General features: G+C 39.8%; 1 protein-coding gene across 1 annotated transcript in view; it reads right to left on the bottom strand.

Annotated features, from left to right (window-relative positions):
• Positions 1 to 75: 75 nt before the first annotated feature.
• Positions 76 to 16,798, bottom strand: part of LOC6567667 (segmentation protein cap'n'collar) — a 40,978-nt gene continuing 24,255 nt past the window's right edge. Inside the window, exons 5-10 of the mRNA XM_032740235.2 lie at positions 14,783 to 14,856; positions 14,238 to 14,699; positions 8,014 to 8,493; positions 7,841 to 7,928; positions 2,453 to 3,744; positions 76 to 2,377 (exon numbers count right to left, since the gene is read on the bottom strand). Of these exons, the coding sequence (XP_032596126.1) occupies positions 1,988 to 2,377; positions 2,453 to 3,744; positions 7,841 to 7,928; positions 8,014 to 8,493; positions 14,238 to 14,699; positions 14,783 to 14,856 (2,786 nt within the window). The 3' untranslated portion in view covers positions 76 to 1,987. The remainder of the gene's footprint in view (positions 2,378 to 2,452; positions 3,745 to 7,840; positions 7,929 to 8,013; positions 8,494 to 14,237; positions 14,700 to 14,782; positions 14,857 to 16,798) is intronic.

Genomic DNA, 16,798 nt, shown 5'->3' on the forward strand with positions numbered 1-16,798 from the left:
TTTTTTGTGAGGAAAATGTTATCGTTTGTCAAGCATACAAGTTTCTCCGTTTAAATAAAAATACATGAATATAGAAACATTTATACAAGTGTGTACTAGATTTATTTATGTTCGGCCTTCAAATATTTCCTTCATTTGTTTGTCAAAAAGTAATCAATTAAGTTGTTTGCATTATAGTATAACGATTTGTAATCTCGAAATCTCGATTAAGGAACTCTTAGATAATCCTTATCAGCTGCTCTACTCTGGCGATGCGTTTCTAAAATGTTTCTACTGGACTTGTTGCGTCGCTAAATGAAAGAAATGCTTGAAATATTCAGAACATAAGTACTTTACTTTATATAAATTTATGTTAATATTATATGTAAATGTATTTCATTACGTATGTAAGTGTATGTGTGTTGTGTGTGTTTGTGTAAATGTTTATAGACATAGTAAGTAAATATTTAGTACAATTTACAACAAATAATTTCGCGTTTTTGTGTTTTGCTTGTATATTTTGTTTGCGCACTTGGTTTTTGTTTTTTCACTTTGCGATAATTATTTTGAGATGCGCGAAATTAATTGCAACAATTTAAATATACATATATGTAGACATATGCGTATATATATATATATATGCATTAGGTGTATTTAACAATAGTTTTCTTTCCGTATTTTTTTTCTTCTTAGCTGATCTGTTTTAATATTTATAAATAAGTTCGTGTTTCTATGTAGTTAAACCATTTTGTTAGGCAATAGGATATTGCAAGAATATTAAATATTAATATTTCTCTATTTTGTTTTGGACTTAATTAATGTATATGAACGAATCGGTTCATTAACCTCATTTTGTGGTTGCTGCTTACTTTCTTCCTTACGATTTAAGTAAAATTTACAATTAGCTCTCGCCTAATGCTCGAGTGGATTACATTGATGATAAACACTAAGTAGTCTAAATTAATTTGTATGTATTTACAGTTTTTTGTTTTATTTTTATTTTTTTACCTTAAATTATTAGTAAATAATATGCTGTGTTGTTTTTTGTATGGTTTACTTCTTACTTTGTGTGTCTTAATAGCGAGTCTATAAAATGTCCAGCAATATATATATATTTTTTTTTTTCCAACCTTTACAAAACTTGTGTCTAATAGCTATTTATACATGTGCTCACTTTTTGCTTAATTTACAAACTAATCTTAATTAAATGTAAATGGTTTTTTAGCATCATATTTCTGTTGGACGACGCGTTGATAGTTTCTTTGTATATATATATATATATGTGTGTGTGTGTGTGCGTATAAGGATTTTTTTTGTAATTTTTTTTTTTTAGAGGGTTTTACAAATTTATTTTCAATAATTTGTTGCTTGTCAGCAGCTGCTTTTTTTTTAACAAAATGATGTAGATTTCATAAAGTTATACAAATTATTTATCACAAGGCATTAAAATGTTCGCTGTGGGTTTCATAATCATTCAGGAAAAGGGGTGCCAAGAAAGGAGCATTTAAAAATTATATAAAAAAATGAGGGAATTTAAAAGGATTTATAAATAAATAACAAACTTTGTTGACTAAGTAAAACCATAAGTGGGGGAGCAGAAGAGAGAGGGGGAGAAGAGAGAGACGAGAAAGAGAGATGTGCACTAAGTTAAAAATGAGTTGAATTCCATTGCAGGAACTCACGACGGCTTTGCAGCAGAACTGTGTGCAACCAAATGTTGCCTGCAACATATTGCGTACAAGCGACAGACAAGCAACAACTTAATATTATAAGAATGTGCCAAACAGACAGAAGCAGCAGCAAACGTGGCTTAGTAATACAGGTAACTGTTGTTGTACAAATCGTAGCGATAATCGTACGTTTGCTGTTGCTGCTGAAATTGTTGTTGTTGCTGCTGCTGCTGTTGCCGCTGCAATTGCTCTTGCTGCTGCTGGTGCTGCTGAAGCTGCTGTTGTTGTTGAAAGTTCGACAACCAACCCGTTGTTGCGGCAATTCGCAGCAGATACTTTCATTCCTTGTGATGCTGATGCTGATGTGGCGCCTGCTGCTGCTGCTGTGGCAACAGTTGATGATGACCCGTTTGCTGCTGTTGCTGCTGGTGCAAGTGTGGCGGCAGGCGCGATTGTTGTTGCTGCTGCTGCTGCTGCAATGACGGCATTGTCTGTGCTGCCTGATGATGACCCTGATGATTGTGCAGCGACGACTGCTGCTGCTGCGGCGCCTGTTGTTGTTGGCCATTAACGCTACTGCTGCTGGCCGAAACGGCGCTGGCAGCAGCTGTTGCTGTCGTGCCGTTGTCGACCTTGTCGCGTGGCAGCAAGTAAACGGAACCATCAGCAGCCTGCTGCAAGCTGTAATCAGCCGGTGAGCAAGGATTGCCTTCGGGATCGCGCAGATACTGAAATCCAAATTGAGATTAAACATAAATAAAAAAGTCAAAAAGAAAGAAGACTCATCAAATCTGAGGACTCACCTGGAAAACATGGCGATGCAGCATGGAGAACTTGTTGGAGATGCGTTTGCGTTCGCCCTCGAGATGATCGCGATCGTGATTCAATTGCGACTTGCGCTTCACCACCGTATTCACCTCATCCTCGAGCGTCAGGATCTGGTCGAGCTTGCGCTTGCGGCAATTCTGTGCGGCAACCTTGTTCTTGCCACGTCTCCGTATGTCACGGATCAGCGACAACTGATTCTCGCTCAGATCATATTTGGACAGACGCTCATTGAACTCATCCATCGGCAGATTGATGATATCGCCCACCGGAATCGGTATGTTCAACGAACGTGCCCGCTTCTCATCCCGCGACAGATGCTCATCCTCGGTGAGATTCTCCTCCCCGGATTTCGATGAATGTTTGCTGCCTGCAATTAGCTTCTTGTCCCGCGGATGTGGTCTGCTCAGCGACCCACTGCCCTGGGGCAGAGTTCCGCCCGTTCCTTGGGGCAGCGCATAGGTGTGATTGAGGTTGACAATGCCCTGCGCGGGGCGTGGCATGCCATAGTCAGCGGTGAAAGCACTCGCCGCACTCATGCCATACGCCTGATGATAATCCTTGGTCAGAGTGGGCGCCATGGCGGCTGCCTCACCAACGCTGAATGCCGCAGCGGCACCTGCCTCATATTCATACTTGATGCTCTGTTGTTGCACCTGCGGCGGCGGCTGTTGTTGCTGCTGCTGTTGCTGCTGCACCACTGGTGGCTGCTGCGTTGCTCCGGTTGGGGTATGTTTGTGCAGATCCCTCTTGCCATACAATTGATGCTTCTTCTGTGCCACGGGCGGTTGGCGAGTGTTGGTATTGGTGTTGTTGTTGTTGTTGTAACTAAAATCATAGGGACCAACGTACTTGGCCTGATGATAGTCCTGTGCCGAGTCGCTGCCCTCGCCCCACTCGCCGTCGGAAAGCGATGGAACACGCTCGGATCCCATCGAACTAACGGCACTGTCGCTGGACGCGTCCAAGCGATCCTGTGCACCACCACCACCCTGAGCGCCAGCAGCAGCGTTGGCCAATAGATCGCTGGTCATGCCACCAGTGGCACCAACGACCCCAGCAGCGGCACCAGCAGCAGCTCCTGTTGCACCACTCATCGATGTGATGCCACCAGCAACAATAGCACCCGGAACAGCAACTACACTATTGGGATTCGCATGACTCCCGCCATTCAATGTTGAGCTGCCCGCGTTGCTGACATGTCCACTGCTGGGCAGACCCAGCACCGATGAATTGTTGCTTGTGCTGTTGTCCACCATGCGACAGAAACCTGTAAAACAACAAAAAACATATCGATTAGACACAGCAGCAAAACAAATGAAATTTGACTTGGCGAGCGCACACTGTACTTGAATCTATAGCAATATCTTATCGGTTTGATTATTCAGCATTATTCTGGGCGAATCGAGCGACATACAAAAAGACACCAAAACGCTTATGTTAAAAGTGTGCAATCATTTTACGTTGCTTATCAGCTTATCAATTGGGACTTGGCTTATCGCTAGAGGCTGCCAGCGAGCAGTGCGCCTAACATATTTCCAACGTCTTACTTTCCATTCCATTTATACATATATATATATATATGTATATATATATATATGTATATATATATATATGTGTATCTGCTACATCGCAAAATGTATACGTGAGCGGAAGATGTGTTCTAAATTTATTTTTCTTTTATATATTTAGCATTTATATGTTAAACAGCAACCTCTTGAAAAGCTATAAAACATTCGTTTGACAAGCTACGAATAATAACAGGAACTTAATGATGATTTTAACAAATAAATACACAACATTAAATGTTGCACATTCATTTGGAATCGCTTTAATCTTCTGCTCTATTTTATTTAGTTATTTTTTTTGTTTTAGCTGTTCTTGAAAAATTATCTTATCGTTTTGTGCGCTGAAGCATGTGATTTTATATGTAATGCTTTAATTATGTTCACACGAAATATTTCTTCATTTTGGCTATGATATTTGAAAATATTGTAGAATGTTTCCGTTCGAGTTGTGAATGTGTGAATTATTCTAGTTTCAGTTATGACAATTTTAAATATATAAATAATATTTATTAAATTATTGCTTTTAAAAAATAAATAAATGTGCAAGTTAATATTTAATGAGTTAGAGCATTCAATTAAAATCTTGACCAATTCCTAATTCATTTCCGGAGCTGTTACTGTACTAAGACTCATCTCAAATCTATTAAATTTTAGCTTTTTTTTTTATTTATTTTTATTTTTTTGTATGTCTGGCTTGGCTTCGGTTTCCGCTGTCAGCACAATAATTGTGACGCACGAATTTGTGCAGAGATGTCAGCAGCAGCAGCAGCAGCAGCAGCTAAATGTGCAAGCCCATCAAACTGATAAGATATGTGAAAACTGCTCCACTATGCCACTGCCACTGGCACTGCCACTGGCACTGCCACAATCATTATCACAATGGGTTGCGGCGACGCGCAATTAAAACCAATTCTCGCTTCATTATTCACTATTCCAAATGTGAGCTGATTAAGCTAACCTGTTATAAGTACATACATTTATACTATTTATATATAAAGTATACATAGTCTATAAGTACGTCTGGTCTACCGGCATGGCGCAAGGTCAAGCCCATAAACATTGATGACTAGGCAAAATACTATACAACATTGTAGGTCGAAGTTATCAGTGAATGGACAAGAGAGTGCATGCATACATACCTACATATATACATATATACATACATACCTACATACATACATACATACATACCTACATACACAAACACACGTACACATCATGTGTAGACAACGCCCTGGAACATGTCATGCTCAAAATCAACAGAGCCATCCAGACTAATAACGGAAGTTATATATACATACATACATAGATAACTTTAAAAGTTTTGCACGTTTTAACCGCGCCACGACAAGCGTACATCACTTGCCTTTGTCTAACAGCGCAACGATAACGTAAACACGTAACCCAATAACGTAATTTCATTTTTCTTTGCCGAATTCCGAATGCCAAAAATGCAATGACTACAGAGAGAGAGAGAGTATGGAAGAAGGAAATGGCGAGGGTGGAAACATGTGACAATTAGTACACGATACATGTGTACATAATACATACAAATTTGTAAATTGAGCGCGCTAGAATAAAACATCGAATAACTCAATGATATCGTGCAACTGTATTTTTGTGATATTGTGCTTTTAACGTTATTGCTCCGAACAGATGACTCAGCAGTTTAAAAATAGTAAACAGCGCAACAGCGGCAAAAAAAAACTTGCTGAGCGCGCATTAGAGAGTACGTATGTACGTGTGTAATATGGATGAGCGTGTATCGCTCACGAGAGTGCCAAAAACTGAGGGAGAGAACGCGAGAGAGAGCGCTTTAAGAACATTGCCGTCGTCGTCGATCGTTCGCTGCGCGCAACTTTGCTGATATCAGCAGCAGCAGCAGCAGCAATAGCCACCGCGGCAGCAGCAGCAGAGCTGTTTGCGCAGCATGACTAATGAAAAAAATTGTTACGCGGCAAATATTTAAATGGGTTTTCGGGCTTTCGATGCCCCTTCTTCTATTTATTTCGCTTGAGCATATAAAAATAAAACACACTGCTGCGCTGGCGGCCACCACCCGCACACACACGCTCAACAAGGAGGGGGCGCCGCCTTTAGCAGCGCTATCAAATATTATGCTGCTCATTTTCACACTCTCACCTGTTGATTCTCCTCTACTATTTATTCTGATCTGGGCAGCCGTTTTTGGGGCTGTTTCTCGTGTTCGTTGTTAATGTGCTCGATTATTTTAAGTTTGTTGTTCGAATTTTGCGTTTATTTTTTTGATTCATACAAATACATTATTCGCGCGTCATCAAATGTTCTAAATTCGTAATTTACCTATATATATATATATATATACATATATATATGTAGATTTATATACAATTTGGTGTGATTTTGCTTTACGTTTCATTTATCATCAAAAATATTATTCATTAATTTATGTTAATTATACTAGTTTCCATGTCACGTTTAGAGCACGTAATCGTTTTCTTTTATATAACTTTTGTTTGGTATTTTTTGTATTGTATTTATTATATTTTATGTACATTTGTACATATTTACTTCACTATCGTATTCGATTGTTCGTGTTCGACTGATTGACTCGGATTCGTGCGGCGTTCTTGTTGCTTTGCTTTTCTCATACTCATTGCCGTTTTTTTTTTGTGTTCTTTTTTTCGCCTGAAATGAGCGCGAAACACGAGCGGACGGAACGAGCCGATTGAGGCAACGATTGAGCTCGCGCTGCTGAGCAAGCGTTTTTCACTCAAATTTAAACTAATTTTACGAATTTTATGCTAATCAAAATACGGTAAGGCAGTGTAGAGAAGGGAAAGCCGAAACAGCCAAATATGCCAACACCAACAGCAACAGCGACAGTCAAAAAAAAAACTTGCGAGTTCTTTATACACTCATTCGTTGGTGTGTGTGTGTGTGTTTGTGTATGTGACCGTCAGTCTATGTGTTTTTGTTGCTTAGCTTACGCACGCTTTTTGTTGTTGCCGTTGTCTCTGCCTGCGCTCAACTTGAGTGATGTTCTGGAGTAAAAGCTCTCGAGTTAAGCCAGCAGCGCATGTGGGTGTGACTCCAACTGACTAAAACGTCTGAGGCTCTGACTTTTGCAATAAACTCTCAGTTTTTGTTCGTCTTATAATTATTAAACAATTCAAGCTGATTTAGAATGAGTATGCTGATTGCTTACACATAATAAATATGTCCTCTTCACGTAATAATAATAAAATTAAGTGGATTAATTGTTGATAATTAATGAAATCAAATTAGCAGATACTGAGAACTGCTGCAGATAGCGGTTCTTAATAAGAAAAAAAGACTGCATATCTGGCAATTGATAACATTTAAAGCTCTACGGCGATAGCTTTAAGCTTTCGAAGCTTGAATCGTACGTGTTAAAAGGTGGTAATGAAAAATTAGAGTTGAGTATTTTTGTTTGCAATCAAAGAGAACAATAATTTCCACAAGTTTAGATAATATTGGATGTGTGGACAAAGCCATTTGAGAAAATTCAAATTAGTATTTAGAAATTAAAATAAAAATAATATTTGCGCATTAGATTCACCTCAGAAACCGAAATGTTTTTGCTGGCGATTAAGTTTTATGAACAGCTGACGTCATCGCCAAAAAAAGATGCCTGACTTTTTAAGTACTTAATAGTATAGATAAGGCAAACAGGTGTTAACTTTTAAATTTGAGAACTAGACTATCGAAAGATCTTAATCAAAATTATTATAAGATCAGCAATTACTTATCAATTGATTAAATGATTGATTGCATGGGGAATTAGTCATCACTTACTTTCCGTCATATCCATCAAGTGGAGATCCTCATCGTTAAAAAAGGAATTCATTAGGCCATCCGTGTGATTCATGTCCGACGAGGTGTTCTGCAAATAAAATCATAAATCGTAAACAACACCACTCATGTAAATACCAAATTGTGTTCGATCAAATCCGATGATGATCACTTACCGCATAATACATCATCTCATGTTCCATTTTGTAGTTGCTACTAGCTGCGGCAGCGGCGGCGGCAGCAGCAGAGGCAGCTGCATCAGCCTCATGGCTGGCGTTGGTCAAATGCATGCTGGATGAGACCGCAGAGCCGAGATTGTGGCCATAGTGCGGCTGGCTGGAGCAGAGATCGCCCAAAGTGGAGTTCGCATGCAACATTGCCGCATGGTGACCGTGACTGTGTCCGTGACTGTGATGCGGCGGCGGCGGTGGCGGCAAAGATGGTGCTGCAACAGCAGCCTGTCCATATTGCTGTGCAGCACTGGGTGGCATTCCTGGAGCAGCAGCGCCAGTTGGACCCTGATACGAGTAGCCGGTGTAGTGGGATGCATACGGCGGCATATCGGATACTCCACCGACCACGCCCATGGTCGGTATGGGGCTGAAATAGGTGGCCAGATCCATGGAGACGCTACGATTCAAGCGCTGCATGCGGCCCTGCAAAAAATCAAAAATCAAATTGTGAGTAAAGTGAATATGATTAATATGTGATAAATAAATAAAAAAAAAACAACTCCAAATTGTGTGTTGATGTATTAACAGGCCGGGAAGGGTTTACAAAGAGGAAGAGAGAGAGAGAGAGGAGAGAGACTCGATTGGGAGTTGAGAAATATACTAATAAATAAGCGATCAATCATGCGAGAGCCCCGTTTACGGAATTCTCTAGAAATAAACAACAATAAGCCGCAGACAAGGCACGAAATAAGTACAAAAAACCAACAACAAAAAACATACACACAAAATAAACAAAAATCAAAAAACTAAATTCAAATTGCGCTGCAAGTAAAAACTTGACTTGAATGCTGTCTGTCTGCTGTTTGGGCCACGTCTGTAAGCCAAAAAAAAAAAAAAAACGTGCACAATGTATCAATCTGGCGATTTTGGTGGACTCGAAAAGATCGATCAACATGAAATTGAAATAAAAATTCGTATCTGTTCAATTTTTGACAAGTGCCGCAGTCAGCGGTCGTTGTGAAAAAAAGGTTTTTGGCCCGTATCTCTAAATACGTATTTGTATCTGTTTGTGGTACTTTGGTGTTTGGTATCTGGTATCTGTTAACTTGTATATCTTGCATCAATATATGATCGACAGTTCGTGCTGTGAGCGTATGACTTCATTAGTTTAGCCTTTGTTATTCTTAATTATGGCGCTGGTTTATTTATTTGTACAACTAATTCCAGTAGATGTCTCTCTCTCTCTCTCTCGCCATCTCCATCTCCAAGCAACCATTATTGCATACTGTGAGGCGTGGGCGCCAGGCAACTCAACACACAATATATATGCACATACATTAACACACACACACACAGAGAAGATCCAGAGAGAGAGATAGAGAGAGAGAGAGCGAGAGCGAGAGAGGAGGGAATTCTCAGAAACAATTTGCCGCAATTAAGCGCTAAAAGCCGAGGCGTCAAACATTGCCCCAAAACGTGACGTTGATGCTGATGCACTCGACGGAGGATGCGGTCCGTTACCGGCCCGGCATTGACATTGAGTCTGAGAGATTGAGTTGCAGATAAATATCAATAAACGTACCGATATCCAACAAGTATAAAATAGTAGGTGCCAAATGGAACAAGCAACAAGAAAACGAGCAACGAGCGGGAACCGAAACTTGAACCGAAACTCAACTGAACCGGTGAACGTTGAGCGTTGACTGCGACTTTGACTCCTTGGCGCGTTGACGTTGACTTGTTGCTGATGTTGCTGTTGTTGTTTTCGACTGAGAGACAGCATTGACTGACAGACAGCGCACAGATACAGATGCAGATGCAGATACAGATGCAGATACATTTGCCGAGTTACAAATCCAAAGCGAATGCAGGCAAGAGAGAGAGAGAGAGAGAGAGCGAGAGAGCGAGAGGCTGCACAAGCAAACTTATGCATTTGTGTGTGTGTGTGTGTGTGAGAGGTTTGTAAATCTAATATATGCCTCAACACGCTCCTGAGCGGCAAACAGGTAAGACAGCAAAGCCAGACAACAGACAGGTAAACGGGGCGTTTACTTTTGCCCAGAGTTGCATGCACAACGATTGCTGCTGCTGCTGCTGCTGCTGCTGTGTGTGTTGTGTGTGCGTGTGTGTGTGTGGTGTGTGTGTAATTTCAATTGTCACTGTCTTGTCATTAACTTCTGGTGTTAGCTTGGCCAGCTACTGGCCATTGTTTGTCTCGCGTTTCACACGCAAAGCAAATCAAACTACAGCGGCTTAGATACGGTAGCTACACACTTAAACAGATGCACACACACACACAAACACACATACTTAAGGCGTTACCAAATTCTTTCATTAAGAGTTTGTTATTTATTGTGCCGTTATAGTTAGAACTGGAATTGTCAATGCACCGTTTGTTTTCAAGTTGCTTGCCTGAGAACTTTTCGAAACTTTTGAGGGAGGCTTACAAACTTAAATATAGTAATTAGCTAAGCGGGTTAACTAGAAGCAGCATGAACACAATCAAAAACCAATAAATATGATTAGGATTAGTCAAATATATAAATATATATAATATTGTTCTCGTTTTGCATATATAATCTTGGCACAAAATGATACACAAGCAAAGGGCTAACAGATAATTGCCAATTTCTGTGTATAGCTCTTTGTTATCATAGGCAGAAATCACCAACATATTGAAACTCTAAGTAAGCTCCATTAAATTTCATTGTATTGCTTGGCGTCTTGTTGTGAATACCCCTACTATTGTTGCCAATTACGTATCGCATTAATCGATCTTGATAAAATGCTTTACTAATTGGCCATGTTGAACTACGCCAAAAGATTTAATTGGTAAGTAGCTTCTTTTCTGGTACTTTATATATTTTATGATGAAATTACATAGTTGAAAGAGAGAGAGAGAGAGAGAGAGAGAGAGAGAGAGAGAGAGTTCGACTAGGAGATACTCTTAACTTGGATGTGGTATATATATTTAAAATCTATTCAGAAATAATATAATATAATACTTAATGGTCTCGGAGATGCCACCTTCTAAACCTTACCTACTTTTGGCCAACTTCATTATAACCTATTTGGCCCATTTGAATCATTCACTGGTTACTTCATTTAGGCCAATCGCTCTGTGAACTTGAATTTATTGTTTAATATTCAGTGTTATTATATTTGAATAGACAGCGATTAATGTTTTTATAATGCATTCAATTCTCTGGCGACTTTCTCCATATCTCACACATTACTAGCCAAGTTCATTGTTCAGTTTAGTGTAGTTTTACAAGACTCTCTGCCTTCATCTCTGATCGCAGTTGTTGTTGTTGTTAGTTTTTCTTTTGTCATTAATTTGATTTATGTGTGCGCAAAACGAGTCTCATGACTACAGCGACAGCCATAAAATTGAATTAAAAACATACACACAACCAGAAGAAATCTCAAGAGCGCACAACAAAAAACAAAAAACAACAACAAAAAAAGGAAAAAAAATCTCGAAGATGCTGTAAAATAATTAATAAAGTTTTTTGCGTTGTTTGTATTTTTTTTTTTTTATGTTGTTGCGCTTTTGCGCTAAGCTTTTTGTAAATATTTAAAATTCACATAATTAAAGCTGAGCGCAGCGATTAAGGCGCTAGCGAGGGGGGCAAGGGAAGGGCTCTGATGCATGGCATTAAAAGATACTTTTTTTTTTCCAGCGCGCTTGCTAAATGGAGATTTAATTGCAGGAGCTACTGCGTCTGCAGTCGCAGTTAAAGAGCCCATACCAAGAGCTGTAATCAAGACTTGGCAGGGGAGAAGACAGAAGATCAGGCGTGGGGGAGCGAGAGGGGGGGGGGGCAGAGTGCCACCGAATTCAATAAACACTTTGCCACGCGGAAAAAGTCAAGTGGCGACAACAACAACAACAACAATAAACTGCAACAAAAGCGACATTAATGAACGCGCAGCTAAGCCAACGTTTTTATTTCTGTTTTTTTTTTCGTTTCTTTTTTTTTTGTATTGTGATTGCAATTAGCAAAAGCCAAGAGGCAAAGGGGCAGGGGTGGGGTAAGAGATGGCTATGGGGCAGCTTGCACAAATGGCAAAATAAATGTTATCAGGAAGCTGACACTTTGCACATAGTACTATTACATAATCATAATCAAGATTGAAAAAAGAGTGACTATCAGCGAGACATGTCGCATAAGGCCGCCGTAGATTGCCTAATGATGCTTTCTGGCCAACAGACAGAGAGAGACAAACAGAGAGAGAGAGAGAGAGAAGGTGGAGTGCAATGGAAATTCCATAACGGATTTGCAAGCGCTTCCTGCGAAAGTGGCAAAACAGATCATCTGGCTCATTAAAGTGGCTTTATGGCAAGTGCAACACAAGTAGCCGACACACACACAGACACACACAGACAACCTGCTGTGCATTCACAAAAACCAAACGGGCAACGGGCAACCCAACTAGGAATAGGGATACGAACAGAGGTGCCTGGGAGGTAAAGGGATCGTCTCGTCTTTAATCCGTTTTGTGGCTGACCACAGCATGCACAGGCGGCAAAGACTTTAACCGTAATTGCCGCTGACTTCATGACTGCTTCTGCCTGTGTATCTTTGTATCTGTGTATCTGTTGTCAACTGACAGTTCGTCAGGCATCTATTGAATAGTTCGTTCGCGCATTGTCTGGCTTCATTAGATGCATGCGCATGCGTTCGTTGGCCGAAAACCAAACTCAGTCTGTCTATTTAGCCGGCAAACTCATTGAAGCAGTCGACAAACAAATCGGTTTTGTGTGGTTTGATTCGTGCTGCACTTGTTTAGCTGGATTTGTGTTGGGATTAGGCCAACAGACACTTTATGAGCTGTTAACAGCCGCTTTAAGCCCAAATAAATAGCTCAAAGTAGCTTATCGAACACATAGTGCAAGTTTTGTATTTGATTTTAATCTAGTCTTTAAACTGTTTAAGAATCAGTAAGCAAAATCATTTTAACATTTATTGCTTCAGATGAAAGAAACAACTAGCAAGTTATATTCAAAATTCCTTCATAATTCAAGCGATATTTCGAATATGTATTTCAAATATGTATTTCAAATGATAAATATGATGACTGCTATATAAAATCTTCTGTTTGAAGTTGTTATTATTTTTTATATTATAAAAATGCTCAAAAAAGCATTGTTTAAATGGTATATATATATATATATATATACAGCAGTACAGTTGCTGCCTCAATTATATAAATGTGACTCACATTTTGCATCGAATCGAAATTGTATCAAGAATGTGGCCCAAGGGAATGGAGGGGGAGGGGGCGGGTATCAGACTGGCTTGCAGCTACAGCTACGCAAACAAGGCAACAGAAAAAGCACCACAGATCACAGACACAAATCGTGAGGGACGCGCAGCCTAAAAGAATCTTTACAAGGCTTGAGCGCAGCTGAAGAGCAACAGTAACAACAGCAACAGCAACAACAATTCTGTAGGTAGCACCCAAAGATGAGGCAACAACAATTGTATATATTTTATATGTTTCCACATTGCTCGCCTCAATCTTTTTGATGAGGCAGTTACAACAAAAGCCAAAAGCAGACAACCAGCAACAGATTGACGAACTTATGTGGCTGGAACGAAACGGAACGGATGAAGGCAGTCAGCGGATGACTGAAGAGGACAGACGAAGGGGGACGAGGGGGGATTGGATATAGTATACAACCAGATTTGAAGCTTTGTACAAACAGACAAACAGCTAACGAAATAAAAAAATAATAATAAAATGAATAACAACAGCGTGGAGAGCAACATCAGAGCCCAAGATCAAGTGCTCGAGAACGGAGAGCACGTGAAAAAAGCCAGCAAGAATCAGGCAAAAAAGATGGATACAACAACAACAACAACAAAAAAGCACTCCAAAACGACGTGCAAATGATCCTTGAAATGGTCATTTATATATATATGTATACCTATATACTACAGATCATACATATATACATATACACTTTAAGCTGCGCATCCGCCAGTTTGGCAGGATTAGGATAAAGGTACTCAAACAAAATATTGAGAATTTGGTGCTGAAAACAAGTAGAAATTTAGACAACGTGGACCAAAGAAACTACATCTATTTGTAGAGTATTTCTAGTTAAGTTAAGTAAACTGAAGACTTACACAGATATTTTGAAGCTAAAACTATAAGAATAATGTATCGCTGAAGACAGCGTTTTTCTTGGAGTGTTGTTGTGTATTGTTTTGGCTTACCTGATGATGGAATCCAGCTGGAGTTGGCGGCTGACGCTGAAAGGCGCTGCCGGTGGAGCTGCCCATGCTGGCATAGTTGGCGCTCGCCTGCACCGCTCGCTGGTGGGCAACCACCGCTTGATGGTGGGCATGATGGTGGGCGGCAGCATGGTGGTGCGAGTGATGGGCATGGGGATGGGGGCCGTGATGGTATGGCGGTGCTGTGGATTGCAACATTTCATCTAATTCCTTTTTGGACTCCTCATCTAAATCGAACAGATTCGAACCGACCGAATCCTGCAGATCCTCAAAATCACTCGAAGAGAAACTGGCCTCGTTATCCTTGTCGCTGCACTTAAGATTCGGATCGGATCCAAATAATAAATCTTCACCAGTCTCCGAAACAATACGCGTCGCCGGTTGACTGCCCAAAGCGGCAGCAGCAGCAGCCTGCGATGTGGATGCAACCGAATCGTTCACTAACTGAACAGTTAACCAACATGAAAATAAAAGAAAGTTAGTTGAAGTTTTCAAAAAACCCGACTATTTGAGACTTAAAAACTTACCTCCTCGTCTTCGAGTGGAAGTTGTTGCAGCACGTCGTTGAGCAACTCATCCAACGGTAAGCGTATGTATTCACCTGTGGGTGGCAAGAACGATCAAGCATTAAAGTCAAGTCATCTTGGCATAAATCAATTGAATAATACTATAAATGTGGATAAGACTGGCTGACCCCTAGAGAGGCTGCACACAACAAATTCCATTCCCAAATAAACGAAATACTTTTGGAACAAAGAACAATTTTTGTAAATATACGAAAATATTTTGATCGTTAGAAAATGCAAACTCTCTCAAAAAATTCTCTAGAGTAACAACAATTTTTGAGCTCCCAGGAGATCGACCCATTGAAGGATAAAACCAGTAGCCACTTCCCAGTGGAATTAAACAGATCCCAACGATAAATGGCCAACAATCATTAATCAAAAATGTGCACAAAAACAAAAAAAGATCGTCTGACGGAAGCAGCTGAAAAATGGTCAAGAAAAATATTTAAAAAAAAAGCAGAAATGCCAATAAATAAATGCTTAATTTATGATGCGTTTTGACAGCTCCGAAATCGAGTGTTAAACACAATCAAAATCAAATATTAAACGCACCCACATACCAATTCTGTATCGCTTACAATAGATTGATATATAGACGAGAACTAAGCAAACAAATATTGACTTCAGTTAAATATTTGCATTTGGCCAAACAAAACGAAAACAAAAAAAAGAAATGGGGAAACGAGCAGGGCATCAAGAGAAAGGGAACATTATCAGAAAATTACTACTTAACATCGCCCGAAAATTCCATGGAAAGGTAAACCAAAAGTGGTAGTAGCTCGAGTACCAGACTAAATAATAAATATGGCTCAGAGGAGTTGACCTAAAAAAAAAAAAGAAGAAAAATACTCGTGGGCAAACACATCTAGATAAAAATGTGGTGGAAACGAAAAAAACAACAAGAACAAGAAGAACAAGAATGAGAACAAGAAGAAGAAGAGAAATTTGTGGGCTCAAGTGCTGTGACGACGCTCACGACCTTTGCCCGGGTTCGGAGCCCACTTGAGTAGGGTCAGAAAATTAGAATAAACATGGCTGGAACAATTCGTTTTTATTTTGTTGGCCCGTTTTATATGTTATTCTTACGATTGGTTACAAAATACAGTCCGATTGCCCGATCCCGTTTGCGACCATTTTGTGGCTTAATACAACGGCTGTCTGTGTCTGTGTTGGCCATGTTGTTTCTGGGTCTTAGCCCTGTTATTTTAGGCCAGGCATTTAATTTGTTCTTTTTTTCCCAACTTTTCTTTTTTCTTTTTTTTTTTGGTAACAGTTTGTGGCAGAGGCATAAAATGTTCAGCAAAACAACAGCGCCTAGTAATTTGACGATGTGTGTGTGTGTGTGAGGTGTGTGTGTGGTGTGTGTGTTAACTGTTTGCTTATCGCTTTTGGGCTTGTTGTTTGTCTCCTAGCAAATATGTTGCCTGCTGCATGTTTTGCTTGGCTTGCCCGCATTGTTGTAAAATGTCTATAAAAATATTATTCGATTTGTGTTTTCTTTATGTGTGTGTGTGCATGCCTGTGTGTGTGTGTGTGTGTCTACCGTCTGTCACCAGCAATTAAGCGACAACAGGCCCAAAAAAGGTGTTGGACTTTTGTATGCGTTTAGGGCTTAATAATATATCCGTCATTTGTGGTTGAAAGGCGTTGATGGAACACACTTTTTTCTTTTTTATTTTTGGTCTGAGCCATGTATTTTTAGTTACCTTTCAGGAAGTTTCATTCCATGAACACTTAAGCCAATAGACACTTGTGCTTAGGCGTGTCAGTATTACTTGAAGGTGGGGCCAATCACAATATCAGATTCTATGGCAACTAAACGTGATAAACAAATGCTGACCGCATTGAAATCCATCGATAATCGCTTCGTTTAGCCAACGAATCATGTATTTAAACATTAAAAGAAATTTTAATAAAAGTTGTGGTCAACTAAATTGTTTTAGAGCTTTTCCTTCAAATAACTATTGAATGATCAAC

Source organism: Drosophila grimshawi, unplaced genomic scaffold (genome assembly GCF_018153295.1).
Source record: "Drosophila grimshawi isolate 15287-2541.00 unplaced genomic scaffold, ASM1815329v1 contig_311, whole genome shotgun sequence".
Taxonomy (NCBI): Eukaryota; Metazoa; Arthropoda; class Insecta; order Diptera; family Drosophilidae; genus Drosophila; species Drosophila grimshawi.